Source organism: Chaetodon auriga, chromosome 14, assembly GCF_051107435.1.
Source record: "Chaetodon auriga isolate fChaAug3 chromosome 14, fChaAug3.hap1, whole genome shotgun sequence".
NCBI lineage: Eukaryota > Metazoa > Chordata > Actinopteri > Chaetodontiformes > Chaetodontidae > Chaetodon > Chaetodon auriga.
In genome coordinates this window covers 2,425,795-2,448,191 of record NC_135087.1, presented here as the reverse complement: position 1 = coordinate 2,448,191, position 22,397 = coordinate 2,425,795, and the positions used below count along the sequence as shown (strand labels likewise).

Below are 22,397 nucleotides of genomic sequence, written 5' to 3'. Positions count from 1 at the left end.
GATGCGAGGTAATAGCGCTGTGAAGCTACATCTGTCCTGATGAGGAAACCTGTGTTTTTATAGCTCTGAGAGGGAGGACGGGGAGTCGGCAGAGGTGAGGGGTGGATGGTGAAGTGTGTTTTGATGGATAGATGTTGTGAGGGAAGGGGCGGTGAAGTGGCCTAATGTTTGGAGAACGTCGTGTAGCTTAAAGGTCGCTCGTTTGAATCCCTGAAGAAGCGTCGTCGTGGCCGTAAATATTGACCCTGACGCTTCTCAGAGCAGCACTTCAGGCGGTGCAGGTGGAAGCTGTTCAGAGCGCCTTAACGTGGTTTATTCAGCTGTAGTCTGTGCAGTGTGCAGCCACGCTAACAGCACATGCTCACACTGACAATGCTAATGTCAGCATGCTAACATGCTCACACTGACAATGCTAATGTCAGCATGCTAACATGCTCACACTGACAATGCTAACATGCTCATCAGGAGGGTTCACCATGCTCACTGTCTCCATTTAGCATGTTAGCGTTTCTGACATGGATGCTGTTGGTTTTGCAGGTTTTTGGGCAAAAACTGAAGTGCTGGATGAATTTTAAAGTTGATGGCGCTAAAGAGAAAAATCATCAAAGTTTTTCCAGCGCACCATGAAGGAGGTGCGAACGTCTGCATTAAATTTTAATGAGAAAATCTGTCCAGGAGCCGTTTAGCGTCGTCTGTACAACCACACTCATCGTTCATGATAAATGTCAATCTGCCACCATTTCTTTATTAGACATAAACATGCAGCAAACAATGTGTAATAAATAATAAGAAATGGAAACTTAAGGCGAGAAGATAAAAGCTCATTTACATGTTTAATTTGTTTTTGTCTCTAATTTAAAAATAAAGATGCTTTTGAGAAACAGGCCCATCTACATGCATCTTTCACGTTACGTCTGGAAAAAAGGCTAAATGGCTAAAATGTGAATTATGTGGCGCTTCCTTTCGAGCACTCAGTCCAGTGTTACATCAATGCAGTCATGACGGTTGTCAAGTTTAACCCATAAATGCAGACCTGAAACTTTGCTGGTCTATGGGAAGGTCTCTGCCTCCCTGAAGCAGCCATATATCAGGTCAAAGCAGCCATTAACCTGATGAAAATGTCCACCAATAACGCCGCTGACCTCATTTCATCAGGGGAAACACAACAGGGACGAGGTTAAGAGTGAGACGAGCCACTATTACCAAAGTGCAATGAATCACAGCTCTCTGAATCAGAAGCTCTTATGTTAATTGTAAATATGTCTCCTTTTTTAAATTGGATTTTGTTCTAGAGTGACGTCGGTTTGAGTCATCTTCCTCAAGTCGAGGCTCATCGTGTGTGTGGCCACGAGTGACAGAATCAGCATTAAAACCTGAAACATGGCCGACAATTAAAGGGTTTAATCGTCGGCCGGTGGGACTGGAGGCTGATCTCACCGGGGAGCTGAATGATTAGAGGCTAGCTGAGTGTGTGTGTGTGTGTGTGTGTGTGTGTGTGTGTGTGTGTGTGTGTGTGTGTGTTTCTGTCGTTTCATTAGTCTACAGTGTGTGTTGGCTCTCTTTGGGTTTGTGTAACAGGATTGTGAGGCCATGGCAGTCGGAAGCTTTTGATCTCAGGGGACCGGCTTTAAAAGGAAACGGTCCCTGATTGGTCAAATGCAAAACATGGTGACACTTTTTTGGGATTTTCTTTCCTGGTTTTGCTCTGTTATCGACTTCTACAATCAGCAGTACTGCGGATGGACCGATCTGGAGAGTGCTGCTCACTGCCAGATTAATGTGTCAGCATTCTGGGAAAAACGTCCATATGATAAACATATCATTGCAGCCATTAGCCCGTTAGCTTAGCGTAAAGACTAGAAATGGCCAAACAGGTGGCCTGGCCCTGTCCAAAAGTGAAAACATCCACCTTTAACCACAGACTGTAAAGATGGCCGACGCGTCTGTACTTCCTTCCATGGTGCAAAAATGAAACATCTTTGATATGGGCGCCGCCATCTTTTACTGTCCTTTGGAGCCATAGTCTGAAGTATCGAGGTCCCGCCCATAAGAGTTGTCACTCATGATGTCACATCCCCTTTTAGTAGCATCAAAAAACCAGAAAACACTTGAGAAAACATCAGTGTGATAAGAAGTGGTACAAACCAGGAGTTTGTCTTTAAACTACACAGTAGCTTTCCGGAGAGCTAGCAAGCCAATGAGCTAGTGCGCAAACTAGCTTGTGAATAAGCAAACCTGCTAGCTGGCTAACGCGTTAGCCGTTTTGAGCCAAACACTGTGAGGGCGTGCTGCTCCTGTCTCTTGCAGACTGTGACAGACTAACTCACAAACAACTTAGTGGATGGAAAGCAGGTCACAGCGAGCTGCCACTCACCCTGATCTCAGCCTGTTTTTATTAAACAATGGCATTTTAATTGGCCTGTGCTGCAGAGGGGGAGACAGCCGTTTCCCCCCCGACACTCACAGAGCCGCCTCCGTTTGGCACGCCGGTGATGAGCTTCACCGTGAAGGAACGAGCTTCCCGCCGTCCCACAGATCCGCCCTTTCATCGGCCTCTCTGCCGTCAGCCATGTGAAATGTGTCGGTTGGAAGATATCGGCGAGCTGGAGGTGGCGCTGGGAGGAATTTAACCTGGATGTCTGCGGCGGGAGCGGATCCTCGCCCCAGCCGTCATGAAACTCAGGCAGCTCTGTGCAATCAAAGCAGCAGCGTGATGCATCAGTGTGAAGCTGCTGCTGCCATGTTTCAAAGAAGCATCACAAACGGTGGAGTGTTGGTCTGCAGCCAGCGGTCGTCCGCCATCGTCCGATCCCCTGCTTCCACCATGAATTCAACCAAAAAAAGGTGCATTAAACGCTGACTTTAACATCCTCCATGTCAAAGATGCTCTCTGACAACAACCTGTCACTCTCTGAGTGTTATTGGTCTAATTTCATTGAGATGCAGCAAAAAGTCCAAAACAAAGAATGTTCACGTCCTGGATCACATCTTCAGCTCAGCTCCTGCGACTGTTTGGTCAAAGAGGAGAAGTCGTGTGTGCGCTGGGTGTCTGCTGCTCTGTTCAGTCATGTGTGATTTCATTTGTGTGTGCAGAAGCGAACACATGTGTGTGATTACACTTGAGTCAGTGGGTGTGTGTTATGGTTCTCCTGTTTGTTTGGGGGCTGGTTACGCCGAGCTGGATGCAGATGGAGGTTTCAGGCTGGTCCCGGTTTGGTTCAGGCTTCGGCTAATTGTGGTGGATACGGGAGGGGCGGGAGGGGGCATCGCGCCCCCCCCCCCCCCTCAGCTCAATCTTTGAAGTATTAAGTGGACAGGGTACCTTGTCATTAGGGCTGAGCCTTTCATCTGTGTGTGTGTGTGTGTGTGTGTGTGTGTGTGTGTGTGTGTGTGTGTGGACATTGTTAGCAGAGGGCAGGGCTCTGGAGGAAGAGAACAGGGGTGTAATTTTGGATCCTCTCAGGAAAAGAAAGGAAACAGAGTCAAAGGAAACACAGTGAAGACGTTTGAAACACTGGTTGATCTTCTCAGACGCCCACAGAAGCTTCTTTATCTCCACTTTCCGTCGATTTCCTCTAAAAAACCTCAGATTCTTTAAAAGGATCTCGTGAGTTTCAGCTGAGTTTTACATCCCAGCTGTCCAGAAGTTGGCATCAGATGCTGCGAGTGAAGATAATCCATCAGTTTAGACTAAACACAAGGAGCCATTATGAAGCTGGCAGCTTAAAAAGAGCCTCTGATAATTGAAAGTGAAGATGAGGAGGATGAAGGAACACATGAAGTCCTTCGATGAGTGTTCGCTCTGCAAGATCTGATTTTCACTTTTTAATCCAAATCAGCTCATTTTTTCTCGAATAAAGCCCGAAATTGCCAAATTGACACTTTAATGCATGAATGTGTGAAGTCTGGCAATGAAAGAAAATAAAGTGTTCATAAGAATCTGGTGGTCTCAGCGGGGAGAGGAAGCACCGCCGCCTGCAGTTTGGCAGTAAAGTTATTTATTGTGAGAGCTGATCGTTTAATAAACGGAGTACGAATCAGAAAAACCAGGACGAGATTAAAAGGAGAGAGACAGAAATTTAACAAAAGCAGGACTCTTTGTTGTTTTTCTGCTGAGAAAATAATAATAAATAATAAAAATAATAAAAACACAAGCCTCAGCTGCTCTGCGCTCACCTGTCCAAACACAATAAAGGTGACTGCAGCTCTCTGGTGTGAACGGGCTATAGTTAGCCTGCGTGTGTGTGATAGAAGTGGTGGATAAATAAATAAAATAAAGGAGAAATTGATAACCCTGGCCCAGTCCTGATCCTGGATCGGTGGGCTGGACTCGAACAGGAAGGACGACTGTAGTAAATTATCATTAAAGGAAAAGTCGCACGTTTGGGAAGACGGTGTTTTGTTTTCTGCGCTGATGCAGTAACTTCATTATAAATACATGTTCATCAGCCAAAAGTACTAATTGCTCCTTTTACTGATTCAGTGAGAAGAATGAATGAAGTTTGGCTTCTTATAATCTTTCTGCAGGCCCAAATGGCTTCATTATGAATGAATGAATGAATGAATGAATGGTTTTGTTTCTAATCAATGAAAGTAGTAAATGAAGTTTGCGGCACGTCACGACAGGAGATCAAACGGGTTAATTTATCATTAACGTGAAGAGTTTCTTCTTGGTCTCTGTGGAAAGTTTGCAGTCTCTGAACTCGTCACAGCCTCGCTTGTTAAACTCCTTCCTGTCTCTCGCCCTGTTTTACGCCGCCGCCGCCTCATCGACGGCCTGTCGCAGTAATGGCATTTTCATTAACTTGTGCCATCGGAGGAGAAACCGGCAGCCGAGAGCAGCCGGGCCGGCCGGCCGGCAGGAGGGACGTGACTCCAGCGCCTCCGGATGACTTTGTCACATTCGTCTATAGCCGAGGTCTTCGGGGAGCTCCGCCTCGCACCATTAGAGGCAGCATTGATTGAGGCGCGCTGTTTTCAGCGGAGCACTTAGTTCAATCAATGACGTTTGCCCTGACCTTAACTACCTCAGTGAGCACAGCTCCCCGGCTCCTGTCAAACCGCTCTGCTGCTTTTACTGCCCCAAAACGCCGGAGAAAGAGGCGTTTGAAGTGTGAGAGTCCACGTTTCACCGGGGCCTTTTGCTCTGTCAACCATCCGTTTTGCTTTTGAGGCCAAACGTGGTTTCACACCCAGTTTTTGGAGCCGTTTTACGGGTGCTGGGCTGCGTTTGAGGAAACCCTGGCCGCTCCGTCTCTTTCTACCATCCGTCCCCTTCACCAGCGCCAATTACTGCAGTAAATCGTAGCTCTCGGCGTTTTGGGGCGTGGCTGAAGCTCTCTGACGGAGCGGCGCTCCGACAGCAGCTCTGCTGAGTCAATTATAGTCTCTTAAATGAGCAGCATCTGTCTCATCTCCCTCCGTCCACAGAGGGGCCGTTCAGGGATGAAAGGAAATGCAAAGTCTCATCCTGTGCTTCAGCGGCATCGCACTCTAACTCCTCAGCAGTCAGATGTGCAGAAAAAGAAAGATCCGCAGGCTCCTTTGTGTTCTGTTTTTGGTATGCTAATGAGGAGAGAGGAGGCCCTTCAAACCAGGAGGTCACTGGTTTGATCACAGCAGCCACCAGCGTCTCCACCAAGAAAACAGCCACCGCTCCACAATTGAGTTTAATTTTCTTTCTTGCTTTAATCTGTCACGTCTGAGTGTTTTCCTCAAGAGGAAAGTGGACGAAAAGACAGACCATCTCGCCACATTTGTCGATTCCTTTGGCCGTTCTGATGGAAAATCAGTGTTGGAGGCTGAATGTGTGACCTGTGAAGGACAGGAGAGCATGTTTGAGACATTAAAATGCTTCTGTCGGCTCCTGGAAAGTTTCACAGTCAGTCGTTTGTCCATAAAACTGCAGTAACGTGACACCACACCACTGCTTTTGTATGGACTGAACTAACAAACAAATACTCTCATTAGTGGATGTCTCACCTCAGGACAGAGCCAGAGAGGTCTTAGCATCCAACTCTCAGCATGAAAGCAAATGAGCTTTTTCCCAAAGTGAGGGTGGAGGTCTCCCGTGGGGGGGGGGGGGGGGGCGGGGGGGTGACAGATCTCAGCAGCTGTCAGATAAATATTTGATTGTATTGTTCAGTCAACAGTTTTAAACCTGTGGCTCCTTTAATTAGTGATGACGTGTTATTAATTCATGCAGCTAATTCATTCACAGAATCCGCCTGTTCCACACATTTCCTGTCTGGTGCTGGGACAGCTGGGTAGGCCTGTGTGTGTGTGTGTGTGTGTGTGTGTGTGTGTGTGTGTGTGTGTGTGTGTGTGTGTGTGTGTGTTGACTGGGTTGCCTGGGGTGGTACAGTAGAGCTTGATGGACATATGGCCGGATGGACCCGGCCCCTCAGAGGAGGAGAGACGGGATTGGCTGGCAGGCAGACAGACAGGCGATGACAGCGCAGGGAGACGGGCGTCACTGATACCCGGCAGAAACACAAGAAGAAGAACAAAAGTCTAATGTTTATTTCAAGCTCAGGCTGCTCTCCGCGGACGGCCAATCATACGCTTTCAGTGAGTCAGTACGAGCTGAGCTACCTCAGCAGCAGCAGCGTGGTGTGGAATATGAAATCAGGCCGTGTGTGTGTGTGTGTGTGTGTGTGTGTGTGTGTGTGTGTGTGTGTGTGTGTGTGTGTGTGTGTGTGTGTGTGAGAGAGCAGCAGTTAGCAGTCTGTCTCTCTGGTGAGATGGCTGTAGCGGCCCGTCACAGCAGCCAGCCGTGATTGGAGATGATGTGCGTCTTCTGGCCCGAGGAGGGAAAGGGAAGCCGCCTCGTCTGCCGCCGCCAGCCTGACGGGAGATGACAGCTACCGTTTAGCGGGCAGGCAAAGGCAGGCGAGCGCTCGCCTCCGGCTGTTACGTCACAGCACATTTCACTGGCTCAGCCTTCCTCCTTCCCCCTGCCCTCCTCCTCGCACTGAAGGGCTGGGGTCCCGCTCAGGTCAGGTGGAGTTTGGGATCGACCTGCCGCCCTCTGTATTATAACGGCTGAAGAATGAGCTTCTGCTGCAGACCAGCAACCAGTGAAAAGCCTTGAGGAGGTCAAAGTGGGCTCAGAGCTGAAAGGAGAGCAGAGCGTCGTCTTTGCTTTCCAGCTACGTCTGACTCCAGATGGCCGACTGGATTTCAGGACTTGACAGATAAAAATCCTTCCCGCTCAAATCTACATTTTTAAGCTGATTCGACCTTGAAAACAGCCGTTTTCCAAACAGTCTCTTCGTGGCGTCCATCAGCTGCTCCTCTGGAGCTTTTGACCGAGTCGCACAGGCTTCATCAGTGAACGCCGTTTGTGCAGCTCTCGTGTGATCGAAAGTTCGGCTTCGACCTTGAGAAGTTCTGAGGAAGATCATGTGATGTGATTGAAAGCTCCAGAGCAGCTACTCAAGGACTCTGTGGTGGGATTGTTTTTCCAGCTGTCAAGATACGCTAAGACTTAATTGATCCCACACTGGGGAAATTAAGTCGCTACAGTACACAGGATATAGAATGAAAAATCAGCTGTGTACATAAAATACTGCTGCCAATAGAGAAACCTACTAATGTCGTATGTTTTATTGAAGGTGGAAATGTTGTAAGGACAGGAACAGGAAACGTCAGCTTCTCTTCGACGAGAGCCGCGCTTGCACCCACGTTCGGCCATCACACAGAGAGGAGTCCATTAGAGGAGGCGTACAGGCCGGTTTCTACGCCCACAGGTGCTTAAAAAATCCGCTTTAAACTACAACACATTTTCTGTTTCCAGTCCGAGACGTGAGTCCTGCTCATTCTGAGCTGAGCAGCGAGCACAGAAAATCAATTTCAGGAGCAGAAACACATGAAGAAAAGTCTGCAGGAGCTCTTTCAGCATCACAGGGATGAAGTGATGATGCATCGCTGCAGACGCATCTGACGTCTCGTCCTCTGATTACTTCCAGAGAAGGTTTGTAAATATTTGGATGCTGATGAGCAGCAGGACACAGAGCGCTGATTCATCGCGAGGCCAAGGCAGCGTTTGGCCAAACATTCCTGCGGCGGTGGGCTGACATTTCAGACGTTTGATTCTCGTGCACAACAATGCAGACGCTAAAACGCTTTCATGACGACATTCTGCGAATTCTTCGGCGCCGCTGCTGAGGCGGCCGTGGCGGACTCATCCGTCAGAGGCGCTCGGCTCGTCTCATGATGCTCCGACGCTGCACATTCACTCACAGCCGATGATTAATTCACCCCCCTCTTGTTTTGGAAAATAGGCCGAATATTGAAGCAGCACAAATCGGCAGAAGGTCTCTTTGATCAAAGACGTTTATTCAAAATGTGGAAACTTTGAGCTGACGCTGTTGAAAGCATCCGTCACTTTCAATACAAACATTTGTCTGGTTTGTGAGAGGACACACAGCTGTGGCAGCCGCAGATGGCGAGGAGGGGGAGAACGGCGAGGCCGGCCGGATCGACGGAAACAAGCCAATCGTGTCGGCAAACCGGTTTGAAGTCCAGATCTTTGGTTGCTGCTCAGGACAGTTTGAGTGTGATGAGCTGGTGCGCTGACAGAGAAGATGGAGGCACATTCACTGTTTGAACGCCTCCTCTCCACCACAGTGTGGACAATGAAAAGAGTTTGTGTGTCCAGGTGACCCCCGTGGTCGAGGACGCCTCCTGGTAACCAATCAGAGACGCCCTGCCAATAAAAGCAGCATTCATTAGAATATCACAAATGCCATCTCAGGTGTGAAACAGCAATAAAATGTCACTGATGCTCGTTTAATAATCTCGCATCATCACTTCCTGTCGAGGACGCTCAGATGACACCAGCTAATGAAAAAGTCTCACCCAGTTTGATTTTAATTAACCGACGTTTGGACGGACACACGGCTAATCAGGCAGCTCAGAGGGGGAGCGCCTCGACCCTGAGGTCACGTTTACCGGCCCGTTCATGAGAATCTCTCAAAATCCTGCAAACATTTTCAGGGAAATTTAGAGGAAAGTTAAACTTTGGCCTGTTTCAGACGACGCAAATGACCCTGATCGATTGGCGCGTCCTATCTCACGACCACGCACAACATCAGCTGACACCCGAGAGGAAGGGTGAAACGGCTGTCAATCAAACTGACAGAAGTGTTGTGTGTGATGCTGGTGGTCTGTGGATGAGCTCTAACATTACAAGCAAATGCAAGAGGCGGAGGAAACTTCGGCCGTACGGAAGTTTCCTGTCTTTCTTTGTCCCACCTGACAGCAGCAGCCTCAGCATCCCTCCTCCTCCTCCTGTGGTTACCTGACTCTGATTGGTCAGCGCTCAGGAATACGTCACACTAGTCACGGGCTTGTCTTTGCGTCGTGGTGTCGTGAGGCCTCTCAGAGGTCACATGACAGGTCGTTAAACATGTCACACAACACGAGCACAGACCCCGATTGTCGTTCACTATCGACCACGACGCCGGTAATTTGTCGCAACGACAAAATGGTGTCTAATTCGGGCAAAGATGGTGTGGTCTGACCCAGGCCTGAGTTAGTTCTTCGTGCAGACGGTTGAACGCTGTGCAAAAGTTCAGTCTGCTCCTGAAACAGCTGCTCTCACTGTAGTTTTAAGCTAATGTTGCTCAAACAGGCGGAAACAGAGCGTCTGTTGGGGACTATTTTCAGCGGTGGATGAATCCACATTTGGTGCTCCGGTGAGTGTTTGTGGCAGCAGGACGGTGTGTGTCAGAATAAAGTGTGTGTGTGTGTGTGTGTGAGGTGTTTTTAATGGTTTCTGGTCATAACGGAGCTCTGTGGCTCAGAGGAAGTGGAGGTTGGTGAATGTTTGAGTGTTTTCTGCTCAGTTTGTGATGTTTTGTCCCACATTTTCTCATTTCTGAGGCGAAATAGAATCCAGTTGGATCCAGTTTGCCTCCAGGAGTCTTAGCTCCTATATGCATATATCTCCCCGCTCCTCAGTCTGTGCTCGGGGGGAGGAGGAGGAGCAGGTGGTTGAGTGGGCGTACACTCAGTCTGGGCTCCTCCAAGGTCGGGGAGGTCAGCTTTTAATGGGCTGGCCCGGCCCGCCCGTGTCAGCGAGAATCTAGCACTCTATTTATTGCCTCGGCCGGCTGGTTATTTCTCCGGGGCGGCGCTGGCACCGAGCCTTATTACCTCATCCTGCTGCAGGGGAGGACTTTTACACCACAGCTCCTTTTTTTCTGCGTTTGAGGCACTTTACCGACAACCTGATCCATACGTGTGCTAGCACGAGTGCAACAGGAGAGCAGGAGGTGAGGAGCGAACGCTGACTGCAGATGAAACGTCTGCACTGCTTTCAAGATGTAGAAGAAGAGCTGGAGGCTGTGCTGCAGGCAATGTTTTGGCCTCTGATTTGACAATAAACCTGTTAATATGCCACTATAATCACTGCAACTGGTGTTAGTGGTTTCCAGCATGAAACGCCCTCAAAGGCCACAAAGAGTCGTTTGTTTGTTTCCAGATTAAACGAACACGATTAGCGTTCGTTGGTCAGCTTCAGAGGTCGGACCTCTCTCTGGATTACAACTTCCTGGGACGTAATGAGGCTTAAAGTTCGATAATCAAGATCAAGATTTGGTTATTTTTACGTCTCAATTACACAAATATAAGAGAGTAAAACTCTCCTGACTCATGACTTTGCAGCAGCAGTAACAATAGAACAATGAACAATAGCAGTAAGGGCATTAAAATGGTGCTTAAAAGCACAACAGAAGTGTATTAATGTAAGTAATAAAAGTAAAGATGAAGGCGCAGTTCAGCAGCTCTGCTGGATGTACTTACACATACTGAATATTCTCATGTGTTTCTCTGTGAGGCTCACTGTGTTTTATGTTTAATAATAATACTTATATTTAATACGTTATATTTAAAACGTCGTGTCGTCCTTTGGGAAACGTGCTCTGAGCAGCAGGTCTGCAGTTGGTTGGTTTCACTCCACCCTCAGCGCTCGCTGTCCTCCTGACTGATTGAAACGTCTACCCGGGCGTGGGCGCCTCCTCCCTGCTGCCCCGTGGCCGAGCTCGGCACGAGGGGAGGAGCGGGGTTGATGCTGAGGAGGCTGGATGAGGTGGGCTCCTTTTGAAGGGTGCATGATGGGTGATCCTGCAGCACCGAGGCCACACAGCCCCATTCATCCTCCAGATCACACACACACACACACACACACACACACACACACACACACACACACACACACACTTTGTTTTTTGGAAAGGGGAGGGAGGTGCAGGAGGGAGGGGGAGGAGAGGACAGGAGGTGTGGAGGAGTCAGCCGGCTGACTGTTTCATTGTTATTCCTCCTCTTTTCTCCTCCTCAGATCAGACTGAAATGAAACGCAGCTCATGAGGAGGAGATCAGTGAACTCCTCTTCAGCCTCCATTTTCTCCCTCTTCTCCCTCAGTCTTCTTGTCGTAGCCTCTCTCTCTCTCCTTTCTGTCTTCTCCATTTATCTCCTCTCGTTTTTTGACTTCTCGCCACCTCCTTTGTCTTTCCTCTCTCTCAGCCTCCGTCTCCTCATTCCTCCCCGTCCTCCCTCCTCCTGGTTTCTCCATCACTCTCTTTGTCTCTGTTTTGGTCTTTTCGTTGGATTTCAGGGAGGATAAAAACTCCCCCAGCCTCTTCCTTGACTGTCTCTGACTCTGTTTGGCTCCCCCTCCCCCTCCCGAGCTCCTCCTGTTCTCTCCTTCCTCGCCGCCTTCTAAAGGCCGTCTCCTTCACCTGTTCCTTCCTGCAGGGCACATTTTCTCCCTCTCTTTGTCTTCTTTCTTCTTTTTCTTCTTCTTTGGTATCAGAGTGTCGGCAGCGAAGCGTCTTATTCTCCTGACCACATCAGACAGGTCTGCCGCCGCCTGGGACTCGGCGAGGTGTGGGAGGCGGGGAGGAGGGGGAGTATTTGTGCAGCGGTAGGGGAGGGGTTGAGGGTAAACCTGGGGTCAGGTTACCTGTCTGAGGACCAGCAGAGAACAGGGGGATCGAGTTAGCAGCCCTCGGGCATCGTGGAGAGCGTCTCTCACAGGTGGATCAGACCGCCGTCACGCCGCCTTCCTCTGTTTCTCACGCGATTTATCGTCAGCGTTCGCCAACAGGAGCTGAGCTGGTCAGCCTGCTGCTGAGCCGCCGCCGCACGTTTGTCCAGTTTTAGCATTTCTTATACAAATTAGCATCATGAGCCCAAACGATCTGATTAATCACGTCGCTGTTGAAGCTCAGGTAGCAGCCTCTTCATCTCTGGTTGTCTGGAGCAGGTGATGTGCTGTAATAGCTCTTGCTAATTAGCATTAATCCAGTGAGGAACTTCACATCAGGCCAGAACGAAGCTGTTAAATCCTCGTTTTAAGGTGAAGCTCTCACGTTTGAACTCTGTTTAACGGTTTGAGATCAAAGCTTAAGAAGCCTGAAAACGTTACTTAATGACTTGTTTTGGACCAATCGTCGTGATTCGTCTCTGCCTTTCTGAAGTCATTTCCTCCCTCGCTGCACTTTCTTGGAGGCTCTTCCTCCTCCTCCTCCTCCTCCTCCCCCCTCAGCGGGAGGTCGGAGGTGTGCTCCACAGGGACAGCAGGAGCTCCTCCATGTTTGGGGAATCCTGTTTTTTCTGGTCTGATATGCAGGCGGTGGAGTCTGAGCTGCTGCCAGAAGACCTCGGGCGTCCGTCGGCCTGGACAGGAAGAGGAAGCCGCGGTCGAGGTCGTCGGGGAGGTGATTTCTGTTTTCCTGCAGGAGTCTGAAGTTTGGTGAAAGCGCTGCGAGTCTTGGCCACTTTCTTCCTGCTAATGAGATGATGTCGCTCACATCTTATTCAGAGTGACGCTGAATGTTTTTGGCCTCGGACCGGCTCGCTGATGAAGGCCAGGCGGCTGCAGATCTTCTGTTTTTCATTATTAAGATGTCAGTTCAGAAGTTCGTCCCAGACCTTCTGATGGAGGAGAAAAAGGTCACTGAAAGAGGGTTTTTTAGGCTTTTGTCATGTTCTCAGTGTGAAGAGGAAGCCGTTCATCAGTCAGGACCAGAAAACACTGCATGAATAGAAAAGGACAAGTTCAGGAAGTCAGTCAAAGACGATGATGATTAAATCTGTACAGAATCTTTAAAGCCTGACCTAAATACATATCAAGTCCTTCGTTATGTTGCTTTGATTCGTGCTGAAGCAGTTTTTTTGCAGGATCTCCTCAAACTGGATTAAAAAGGAGCTTTTTGTTCCTTTTCTCTGAAGGTGTTGACGTCTCTCTGAACCTGAGTTTTTATCAAACGAGAAGCTTGTTAAAGACATTCAGGTGGATCCAAGTGTCGAACCTTAGCCTTGAGAGCAGAAGTTTGCAGGTTTTAGACTTCATCTCAGTTTTCTCTGAACCTGCTGCAGCGCGATGACACACGCCAAAATATTATTACAGCATTTTATTCTAAGTATTTGTGGTAAATTGTGCTTCTTTTTTTTTTAGCTGTTTTCAGGTATTCTCTTGATTTCTTACTTGTTTAGAATATTATACATGGTCTACATTCATGTATTTTATGTGTTCTCTTGGCGAGTTGTGTAGATATCGTCATGGATGAAAGAGGAAATTAGCATAATTGAGGAATTCCTTTGTGTCTCAGTGCTGTTGGTTGATATCTGGGAGGAAGGGCTCGCACTGGTAGTTTGCTAATGTTTGTTGTTTTTGTGTTTATTTATATTTGCTGCTCTGGTTCATCATAAAGTGATCTTAAAGTGTGGAGGGTTTATGGGAGGAAAAACGCCTCCAGTCACTTGTGACTGTGATGTGCTTCCCCGTCGTTACACGAACCATAAATAATATTTATTATTTACACAGAAGAAAAGTTCCTCTCAGCTCTGAAAGTGTTTTTGTCACAAGAAACTGAACTTCTCCAAAACTAGACTATAAATCTGAAATCTCGTGATCCAGATCGGACAATTAACAGAGAGAAAATGATCTCATCAGCGCAGCAGCTCGGGATTATGGGTAACATGAAGTGATTCTCAGACGCAGTTTTGCTCTCGTTCACGTGTTTGACGGCAGAAACAGACGATGGATGAATGTAAACGTGAGTCAGTTTCATTAAATTAAAACCGACGACAGAATGAACGGAGGTTTAACTGCTTCTCGTCCAGACTCCGTCTACATGAGGAAGAGGAAGAAGAAGAGGTTGAGCTGTTTTTCTGTTGTTGACCTGGAAGTCGTCATTGTGGACACGTAGTCTTCCACAGATTCTAAGTTAGAGACGCTGAAACGTTGGACTTATTGGCTGAAAATAGTCATTTAATATCAGGTTTTGTAGCATTTAGTGGTTTTAAAGCACTGCAAACACGTGACTGTGGCGTCCTGGTTTGAAGTCTGGACCAGGACGTCTGTCCAGCTGTCTCCTGGACCGTCTCGCTCTTCGTCTTTGCCTCCCTGATCCGTTCAGCCCTCTGAATTCTCCTGCACGCTCACCAAGAACAATTTTATGGCTTTGATCAAATTAGTGAGTGTAGATTTATCAAAGCAGCGGCTGAATAATAACTCGGTAATTGCTCCCCCCTCCTCCTCCTCCTCCTCCTCTTCCTCCTCCTCGCTCCGGGCTCGGACCGGCGTTATCAGCTCCTCGTCTCGCCGCCTCTCTGCCTCCCGGAGCTGCCAATCTCTCCCAGGGCTTGTCTCCATCTTATCTCGCCCTCACACTTCACGCGGAGGAACCTCCTGGAGGGCTGGGACGGCAGATAGCGGCCGACCTGTCTCTCCCCTCCGGAGCGGCTTCTTCTTTAAGGGAGTCGAACTCAAACGGCCGACTAGATTACCCCCCGCCGCCTCCTCGGCTGTGGGAGAACTCTGAGGATGGGTGCGCTCCTCTTCCTCGCCTCACCTGTCTCTGCTTAATGAAGTGGGAAAGCTGCCTCGGACTCAGGTGGCTGCTGTTTGAAGTCGCCGCCCTGCAGGGAGCTTGAACTCGAGGGAGGAGGCCCCCCCCCCCACCAGGGCGTCAAAGGCAGAGCGCTGACAGGAGTCGAGCGACTCCCATAAACCTGCCGCCTCTTTAAAACGCTCCTCTCCAGCTTTTCCTCCTTTGATTGACTGTCTGAAGTCTGTCGGGAAGTTGCACTTTGTTCCACGGCGGCTAATCAAGGTGGAGGATCTTTGGAGGGAAAGTTGTTGAGTTTCTCCTCGTGGTTTTCTCCCTCGAAGCCTCCGCCCGCTCCCTCCTTTTCTTTCCTCTATCAAAGTCAATCACATTTCCTTTCAGCCTTTCTCTCCAAAATTGAACTGTGTGCACGCCCGGGGATTTCCACCAGCTCTGCCTTTTATCAACACTTTAAAATGTCTGTTGTTTTCACTCCTGCAATCGTCTCCATCGCAGGTAAAAGCCGGGAGAGGGTCTCGGGCGTCGCAGCTTGAAAAATGCAAATTGCCTTTTCAGCATCTGGCTGTTTGAAAATAAAGCGCGCCGCAATCTAGAAAGCGTATCGTAATTGAAAAGAAAGTGCGTTAAGGTAGATCGGCTTAAACGCGAGTTAAGCCTATTAACGTCTTATCAGGAGTCACAGTGCGTTTTATTTGCTGATTAACCCCCGATGGAGGACGCTCCACCGCCTCCTGCATGTTGGAGGTGCGTTTTCCGTCTCCGTCCAGCTGCTGCTTCCTGTTTGACCCTCGGGGACGCGGAAGCGGCCGTGAAAACGTGCGTCACGGCAGATTCTCTGACTGTGTCCGCTGTGGTTTGTGTCTGCGTGACAGATGGAGCTGCTGACGGAGGCGAGCTGGACCTGAGCGGGATAGACGACAGCGAGATAGAGCTGGTACGTACCTGCTGATTAATGAGCTCCACTGGACCTGATCCCACAGCTGACAGCAGAGAGAGCCTGAGCCCAACCCATGACGCCGTGAGAGCGCTCACAGTCACGTTTACCTGTTCTGAGCTCGTACGCTGGATCCACGTTAGCCTCCACACAGTGGACTCACAGTGGATTCACGTCTTCTTGGGGTCCTCATGAACACAACAACAGAAACATGAAACATTAAAATCACAGTTTAAGACGCAGCACGAGCTCACAGATGAGGTTCAACCCTGAATGTTATCGACTATTTTGATGTAGATTCCTATTTTTTATTATTATTAAGCTAATACGTTGAGAAGGTTTTGGGTTATCAGCTAAAGTAACATCATTGAAGTATCAGGAAGTGCACGCTGTGCGAAACATCAATGAAATCCTTTTTTAACTGAAAACAGCACAAAGGTGATCGATCGATTGGAAATGATTGATTCTGGTTTTATTTGTGCTTCACACAGAGTTCAGAATAAGGTTTTAATCATCTGAGTTTAAACTTAAAACTTCACTTTAAACCTTAAAGGAAGTTTCTCCATCAGTACACACAAAGTACTTCATTTCTGTATATTGTGACTGAGGAGGCAGACTGTTGTGCAGGATTACATTCAGGTGGAGGTGCACAGAGTGGCAGGTGGTCTTTGATGAAGACGCTGACTCTCCCTCTTCCTCTCTGCAGTATCTGCTGAGTGACAAAGAGATCCAGGTGAAGACGGCGCTGTGGATGGCCGAGAACTCCGACTACCTCAAAGAGCAGAAAGGTACTGCGAGAGCGCGGCGAGGTTTCAGACTCAAACTCTGTTTGCTGATAACGTGCTGGAAGTTGACGCTGCGTTCAGGAACAATCCGGAGTTCAGCGTGTCGCGTTGATGCTGTTATCTCAGAGTCTGAACGTTCACTGTTTGTTCTCTCTGCTTCCAGAGAAGGAGGCGAAGATAGCGAAGGAGAAGGAGCTCGGCATCTACAAGGAGAAGAAGGTAAGGGGGGGGGGGTCGGCAGAGCTCGTAATAAACACCGTCAGAAAGGTGTGTGACGATCGAGCCAATCACAGCTGATTGTGAAGATGACTGATGCTTTGAACAATCAGTGAAATTCAGAACATGCAGATTAGGCACAATTTCAAGTGATAAATATAATAAATGGCCTCAGTATAAAGATGTGTAGCCAAAGTATACGTATAAATACAACTTCTTGAATAGAAATATAGATGTTCATGTAGAATAAACATGAAAATATCCTTCTTATTGATTTATGATCAGTTTTCATTGAAAGGCTTCATGCTGTGGTCCCATTGTGTTTCCAGCTGATCAGGTCCAGATAAAGTCGTCTGCAAGCATCAATGTGCACAGAGAAATTCAGGCTTCAGAGCGTTCAGACTTTACTCAGTGCCAGCAGCACCGATGACACTGATTCTGATAAAAGTTCAGAGTGTTTCCTTCCAACAGAGACCAGAACCATGTTTGTGCTCACGTGGTTCAAGTCCTGGATCTGTGTTTTAGGCTCATTCTTACTGGATTGCTGAAGGGTTTTAGTAATGAAGTTTATTACTTTCCGGTAATGTTTGTCGTCCTGCTGTTTCTGCCTGTTAGCGAGCGTTCAGTGCAGAGATGACAGGAAACAGGTGGAGTCAGAACAGAAGCCGGTCCCTCGGCCTGGATCTGTGTCAGCATCCAGAACCCCGAGGCCCCGCTGACGCTCCATGACGAGATGTTTTCATGTTCGGTTCAAACACATTTGATTTCACTCCCTGAGCTGCTCATCGGCCCGACGCTTCGTCTTTAATCAGCTGGTTTACGATGGAAACAGAAAATAATAAAACAGGCCGATCACAAATTAACAACCTCTTAACGTCCAGAAGAATCAGAATGATCAATAATAGAAAACAGAAGCTGGAACAGGATCATGTTTGGAGCTTTTTTTTTATCTTTAATCTGAGCTGATTCACAGGTTACAGCAACTGTTGTTGGTCAGTTTCCTGTCAGCTGACGAATGTAATGACACACCTGTGCGCTCAAAGATGCCTCTTTCACACCCAATCATCACCTGTTACCACTGAACCTGTTTACCTGTGGAAGGTTCCAAACAGGACAGACAGACAGACAGACAGACAGAAGAGCAGACAGGCAGACAGACAGACAGAAGAGCAGACAGACAGACAGACAGGCAGGCAGGCAGACAGGCAGGCAGGCAGGCAGACAGAAGAGCAGACAGACAGACAGACAGACAGGCAGGCAGACAGGCAGGCAGGCAGAAGAGCAGACAGGCAGACAGACAGACAGAAGAGCAGACAGGCAGACAGACAGACAGAAGAGCAGACAGACAGACAGACAGACAGACAAACAGGCAGACAGGCAGGCTGGTGAAACTGGTTCCCATCAGCAGCTTTGGCACAGCTCAGAGTCTTTGTTCCAGCCAACATCTGCTACCTGCTGAATTACCTGCGGCTCTAATGAGACATGCCGCCTCCTCACGGCGCCGATCCCGCTAACAGCGCTCCGTCCTTTCGCTGACAGATGAGCGAACACGTAAATAAAACGCCGCCCGGCCGCTCTTGTTATTTTTACGCGTGGCGAAGCGAGCGTCCTCGTGTAGCTTCTGACTCTCGGCGTCTTGAGATGATTAGCTGCTGCTGTCGGGTCACTTTGCCGCCAGCCGAGGAAGAGGATTGTCGGTTAAATTGCCCGAATCTGTGAGGAAACGTGGGAGATTTAAGACCTCGTCACTGTTGCATGAAATGTGCTTCAGAGTTTGTTTTCAGAGAAGAGAAACTTCGCTGAACTGCAGCCGTAATTCCACCGAGGTCGAGGTGAACGTGGAATAAGTGAAACCGGGCGATAACCCCAATCTGCCGTCTTAATTGAGATAAATTGCTGATTACAGAAATGTGTTCAGCTGTAAATTTGCTTATAACGGTGTTCCTCTGGTGGTCTGAAGTCACTCTTTCATTTCAGAGGGCAAATCTTTCCCATCTGGGACCCGGACGGTCTAATATGGAGACAAAATATCTCCAGATAACATTTGACCCTCATCTGCCGATTAGAATCGGAGTAAATTTAGTCGAGTTAGAGTGACCGTGAGGTCTTAATCATGACCTCATCACATGGCCGTGATGGCGTTGGATTGGCTGTTAGAATCCTGGACGTCCAGGAGGAGCAGCTGAGACTAAACAAACCTTTGATATTTGTACCTGCTGTGAGTACAGTTAGCTCCACGTTAGCAGCATTGAAATACTCAAACTGCTAAACATCAGCAGTCATGGTGAGCATGTTAGCATGCTAACATTAGCATGTAGCTCAGTCTGGGTCTTAGCGCAGCCTCACATGTCTGTAGACTCTTTGGTAGCATCCAGCTTTTAGCAGCAGGTTTTGAACCGATGCTGCTGCAGAGTTAAATGATTTCCGAACAGGAGTTACTGAATATTCTGTGTAAATAAATGAATAGTTGTTACTCATCACTCGTTCTGAGTGAGGAAGCTTCACATAAAACCATAAACTGTCCATGTTTGTACCTGTTTTGGTAAAAATGTTGACATTGACTCAGACACCATCTGAAATATCGCCCTGCTGTTTTTGCACACTCTGATAAATCTTCTGTTTTCTGATGACGGCTGATTTGATTGGTTCTGTTTGAACCCGACAGCGCAGAGGACCTGTGAGGAAGCGTCAGCCGATCCGAGCCAGCACGGCGGACGAGGCCATCGAGAAGATGCTGGAGCAGAAGAGGATCTCCTCCAAGATCAACTACGACGTCCTGAAGGACCTCAACATCAAGCCCAGCGCCGGCCCGGCTCTCAAGGCCGACTCCCCGAAGAGGGAACCCGCTGCCGTGAAGCGGATTCCACGAAACCACAACGCCGCTCGAGCTCCGCTCAGCCTCAGCACGCCGCTCAGCACCCTGGGAAAAAGGTGAGTGCACCGCCGCTCTTACATCAGCCCGGTTCTGTCGGGTGTTTGTGTCCTGGTTTGCTTTGTCCTGGTCTTCGGCTTTCGGACTGTTGGTCAAGAGAAAGCAGCTGTTTTTGTCTTTGCACCAGTTTCTGACATTTAATCGACTCAGTGATTGATGGACTTAATCTTTAGGTGCGACGCCGAACATAATAACATCCCACTGCGACATCCGCTGCAGGAGGAAACCACACTCGTCCGCTGGTAGTTTGACTTTGGCTAATAACTGATCAATCGATCAATCAGTCAGTTCAGTTTGTTGTGGACGTGAAGTCTGACATTAAAGCAACCGTCCGGTGAATTCATCACTTCTTAGGTGGAAAATGACCTCAGTGGCCCCTTTATTAGGTACACCTGCACACTAATGCATGACGTCCTTACAGAGCTCAGAATGTTGGAGGACTTTTATTTTAATAAATGAATAAATATTTCAGCCGTTGCACAAACATCTTAATTACCTCTGAATCTGATCAGATAATTACTCGGCGCCCTCCTCTTGTTAACACTGTTACCTGTACTGTAGTATCCCCTGAAAAACAACACCTACAGTACATAAATCCATATTTAATTATGTTCGGGTCCCTCACGCCGGTGAATAATCCTCAATGCAAACAGCAGCTGCTCGATCGAACGAAGGCGAGATGGATGCAGAGTGTTTACAGCAGCCGCTCCGAGGTCAAATCCAGCCGGTTTGTGTTTTTCTGGCACGTGACGGCGGCTTCACGCCATAATGATGAGGCGGCACTTCTGCTGTCGGCCGGAATAATCACCTGCGACGGGAGGACAGATGCTCGGTTTTGTGGGGGATTTTTTTTTTTTTTTTGCTCCTCTTCTGGGATTCTCTCTTCTTCTCTGCCAGGATTCGGCCGCCGTCCTCCCCCCTCCTCTTTTCACGACAGGCATTCACAGGGCTGATCCACTCCGAGCTTTTCACACCGGTTTAATGGGTTTTCTGCAGCGCGGAGAAGAGCTGAGGGCTTTTCTTCAGTTTGTCTGGTGTTGGTGGAAATTGGTTTCCTGTGGCACCGTTTTTAAACCCTTTCAGTTCACGTCGGGTTTCGGTGTTGAAGCTTTACGAGCGTCCGACAGAGGCGGCTGTTCGCTGATCACCTGCCTCGTTCTGGTCTCTGGGTCTTCGTAAACCTGAATCTGGTCTCGCTTTGACTGCTCTGCTTATTTATTGTTTATTTCTTATTTATGGCAGCTGGGAGTCTTTTTACTGGCAGTTTCTCCTCAAGTCAAATAAATTGAATTTATAAAACGCCCTTGAACAAAGTGGGTGTGTCACTCTGTCCTTTACAGGATGTAAACATGGACAGAAACACGAGAACAAACACGTACAGACCATAATAATTGAGGCCAAAGTGTGTTTGTGTGTCGAAAACAGGTCACGGAAACAAACATGAAGCATAGAAACACAGTTCACTTCAATGGAAACCACTCAAGCAGATAAATTGTGTTTGCGAAGGTCATTCTGTAGTTTGGTGGCTGTGTGTCGTCCATTAATCAGGGTCGGATCCTCCTGCCCACGTGTCCTTGAGCAAGACGCTGAGCCCTGAACACCACGATTCTGCTGATAAATTGCTTTTTGTTGATTATGTTAAAACTATTCAGACGAAGTTTATGTTTTTACAGACAACTGGAAAAAAAAGAATTGAAATAGAGAAACAGAAACACAGAAAAGAAAAATGAAAGCAAAAAATGTGGAAAAACAGAAAGAAAAAAATAAGAACTAAGAAAAGCAAACAGAAAAACAAAAACAACAGAAAAAAACATAAAAACTAATACAAATGCAAAATGAAAACCAGAAATAAAAGAAGAGAAACAAAAAACAAACAGCAAAACAAAGAAAATAACAGAAAAACATGAAAAAAGTAAAAATTAAAAACTAAAATGAAAAACAGCTACACAAAATTGTGGTAAAACAGAAAGAAAAAAATTGAGACAGAAACAAAAAAAACCCTGAAAAAGAAAAAGTGAAACAGAGAAAAAACAGAAATATAAAATAACTGGAGAAAATAAAATCAATGCTGAAGAAACACATTGATGATCGATGATCAGAGCAGTCCCTGTTTAAACGACAGTAACGTGATTCTTCATTGATCACGATGGAGGAAACTGCCTTTGTCTTCACACCCGCCCACGGAGAGGTCAAAGGTCGGCGTGTTGCTCGAGGACACTTCGGCGGAGCCTCCGTCTGCCTGACGAGGCTTTAATCTGACAGTTTCTCCATAAACCGCATCAATAAATGAAGCGAGTTCGTCCGTGTGCTCAGGACGAAGACGCTGACGCAGATAAATCTGATGTGTGAGAGCCGGAGGAGTGAATGCGCTGAAGAAAAAGCTTTTCAGGAACAATAAACACGCCGCAATTACACAAACCCGACGACGAAGAGGAAGAAGAAATAATTTATCCACCCGCAGCGACAAGAGGACTCAAAGACCACGACGGCAGATAAGAGCAACGGCATTAACTTTGCAGGCGACGACGCAGCGAGAAAAACTCAATATGACGACGCTGTCGAGGTCAGAAAACTGTCAGCTGAGGACGTCGACTAAAGAGGCAGACGTCTCCCTAAACGCTAAAGTCGATATAAACAGAATTTTGGAATTGATTGTCGGGTTTGGACG

At 47.9% G+C, this 22,397-nt stretch overlaps 1 protein-coding gene across 2 annotated transcripts in view; it reads left to right on the top strand.

Annotated features, from left to right (window-relative positions):
* brf1a (BRF1 general transcription factor IIIB subunit a) overlaps positions 1-22,397 on the top strand; it is a 90,052-nt gene that overhangs the window by 35,435 nt on the left and 32,220 nt on the right. Inside the window, exons 13-16 of one of the 2 annotated variants that reach the window (XR_013078131.1) lie at positions 15,735-15,796; positions 16,503-16,584; positions 16,750-16,800; positions 19,463-19,728. Coding sequence is in view for 1 of the 2 variants with exons in the window: in XM_076748256.1 (XP_076604371.1) it covers positions 15,735-15,796; positions 16,503-16,584; positions 16,745-16,800; positions 19,463-19,728 (466 nt within the window). In the remaining variant the exon portion in view is untranslated. Of the gene's footprint in view, positions 1-15,734; positions 15,797-16,502; positions 16,585-16,744; positions 16,801-19,462; positions 19,729-22,397 lie in introns of both variants that reach the window. The other variant, XM_076748256.1, reaches the window with a different exon arrangement.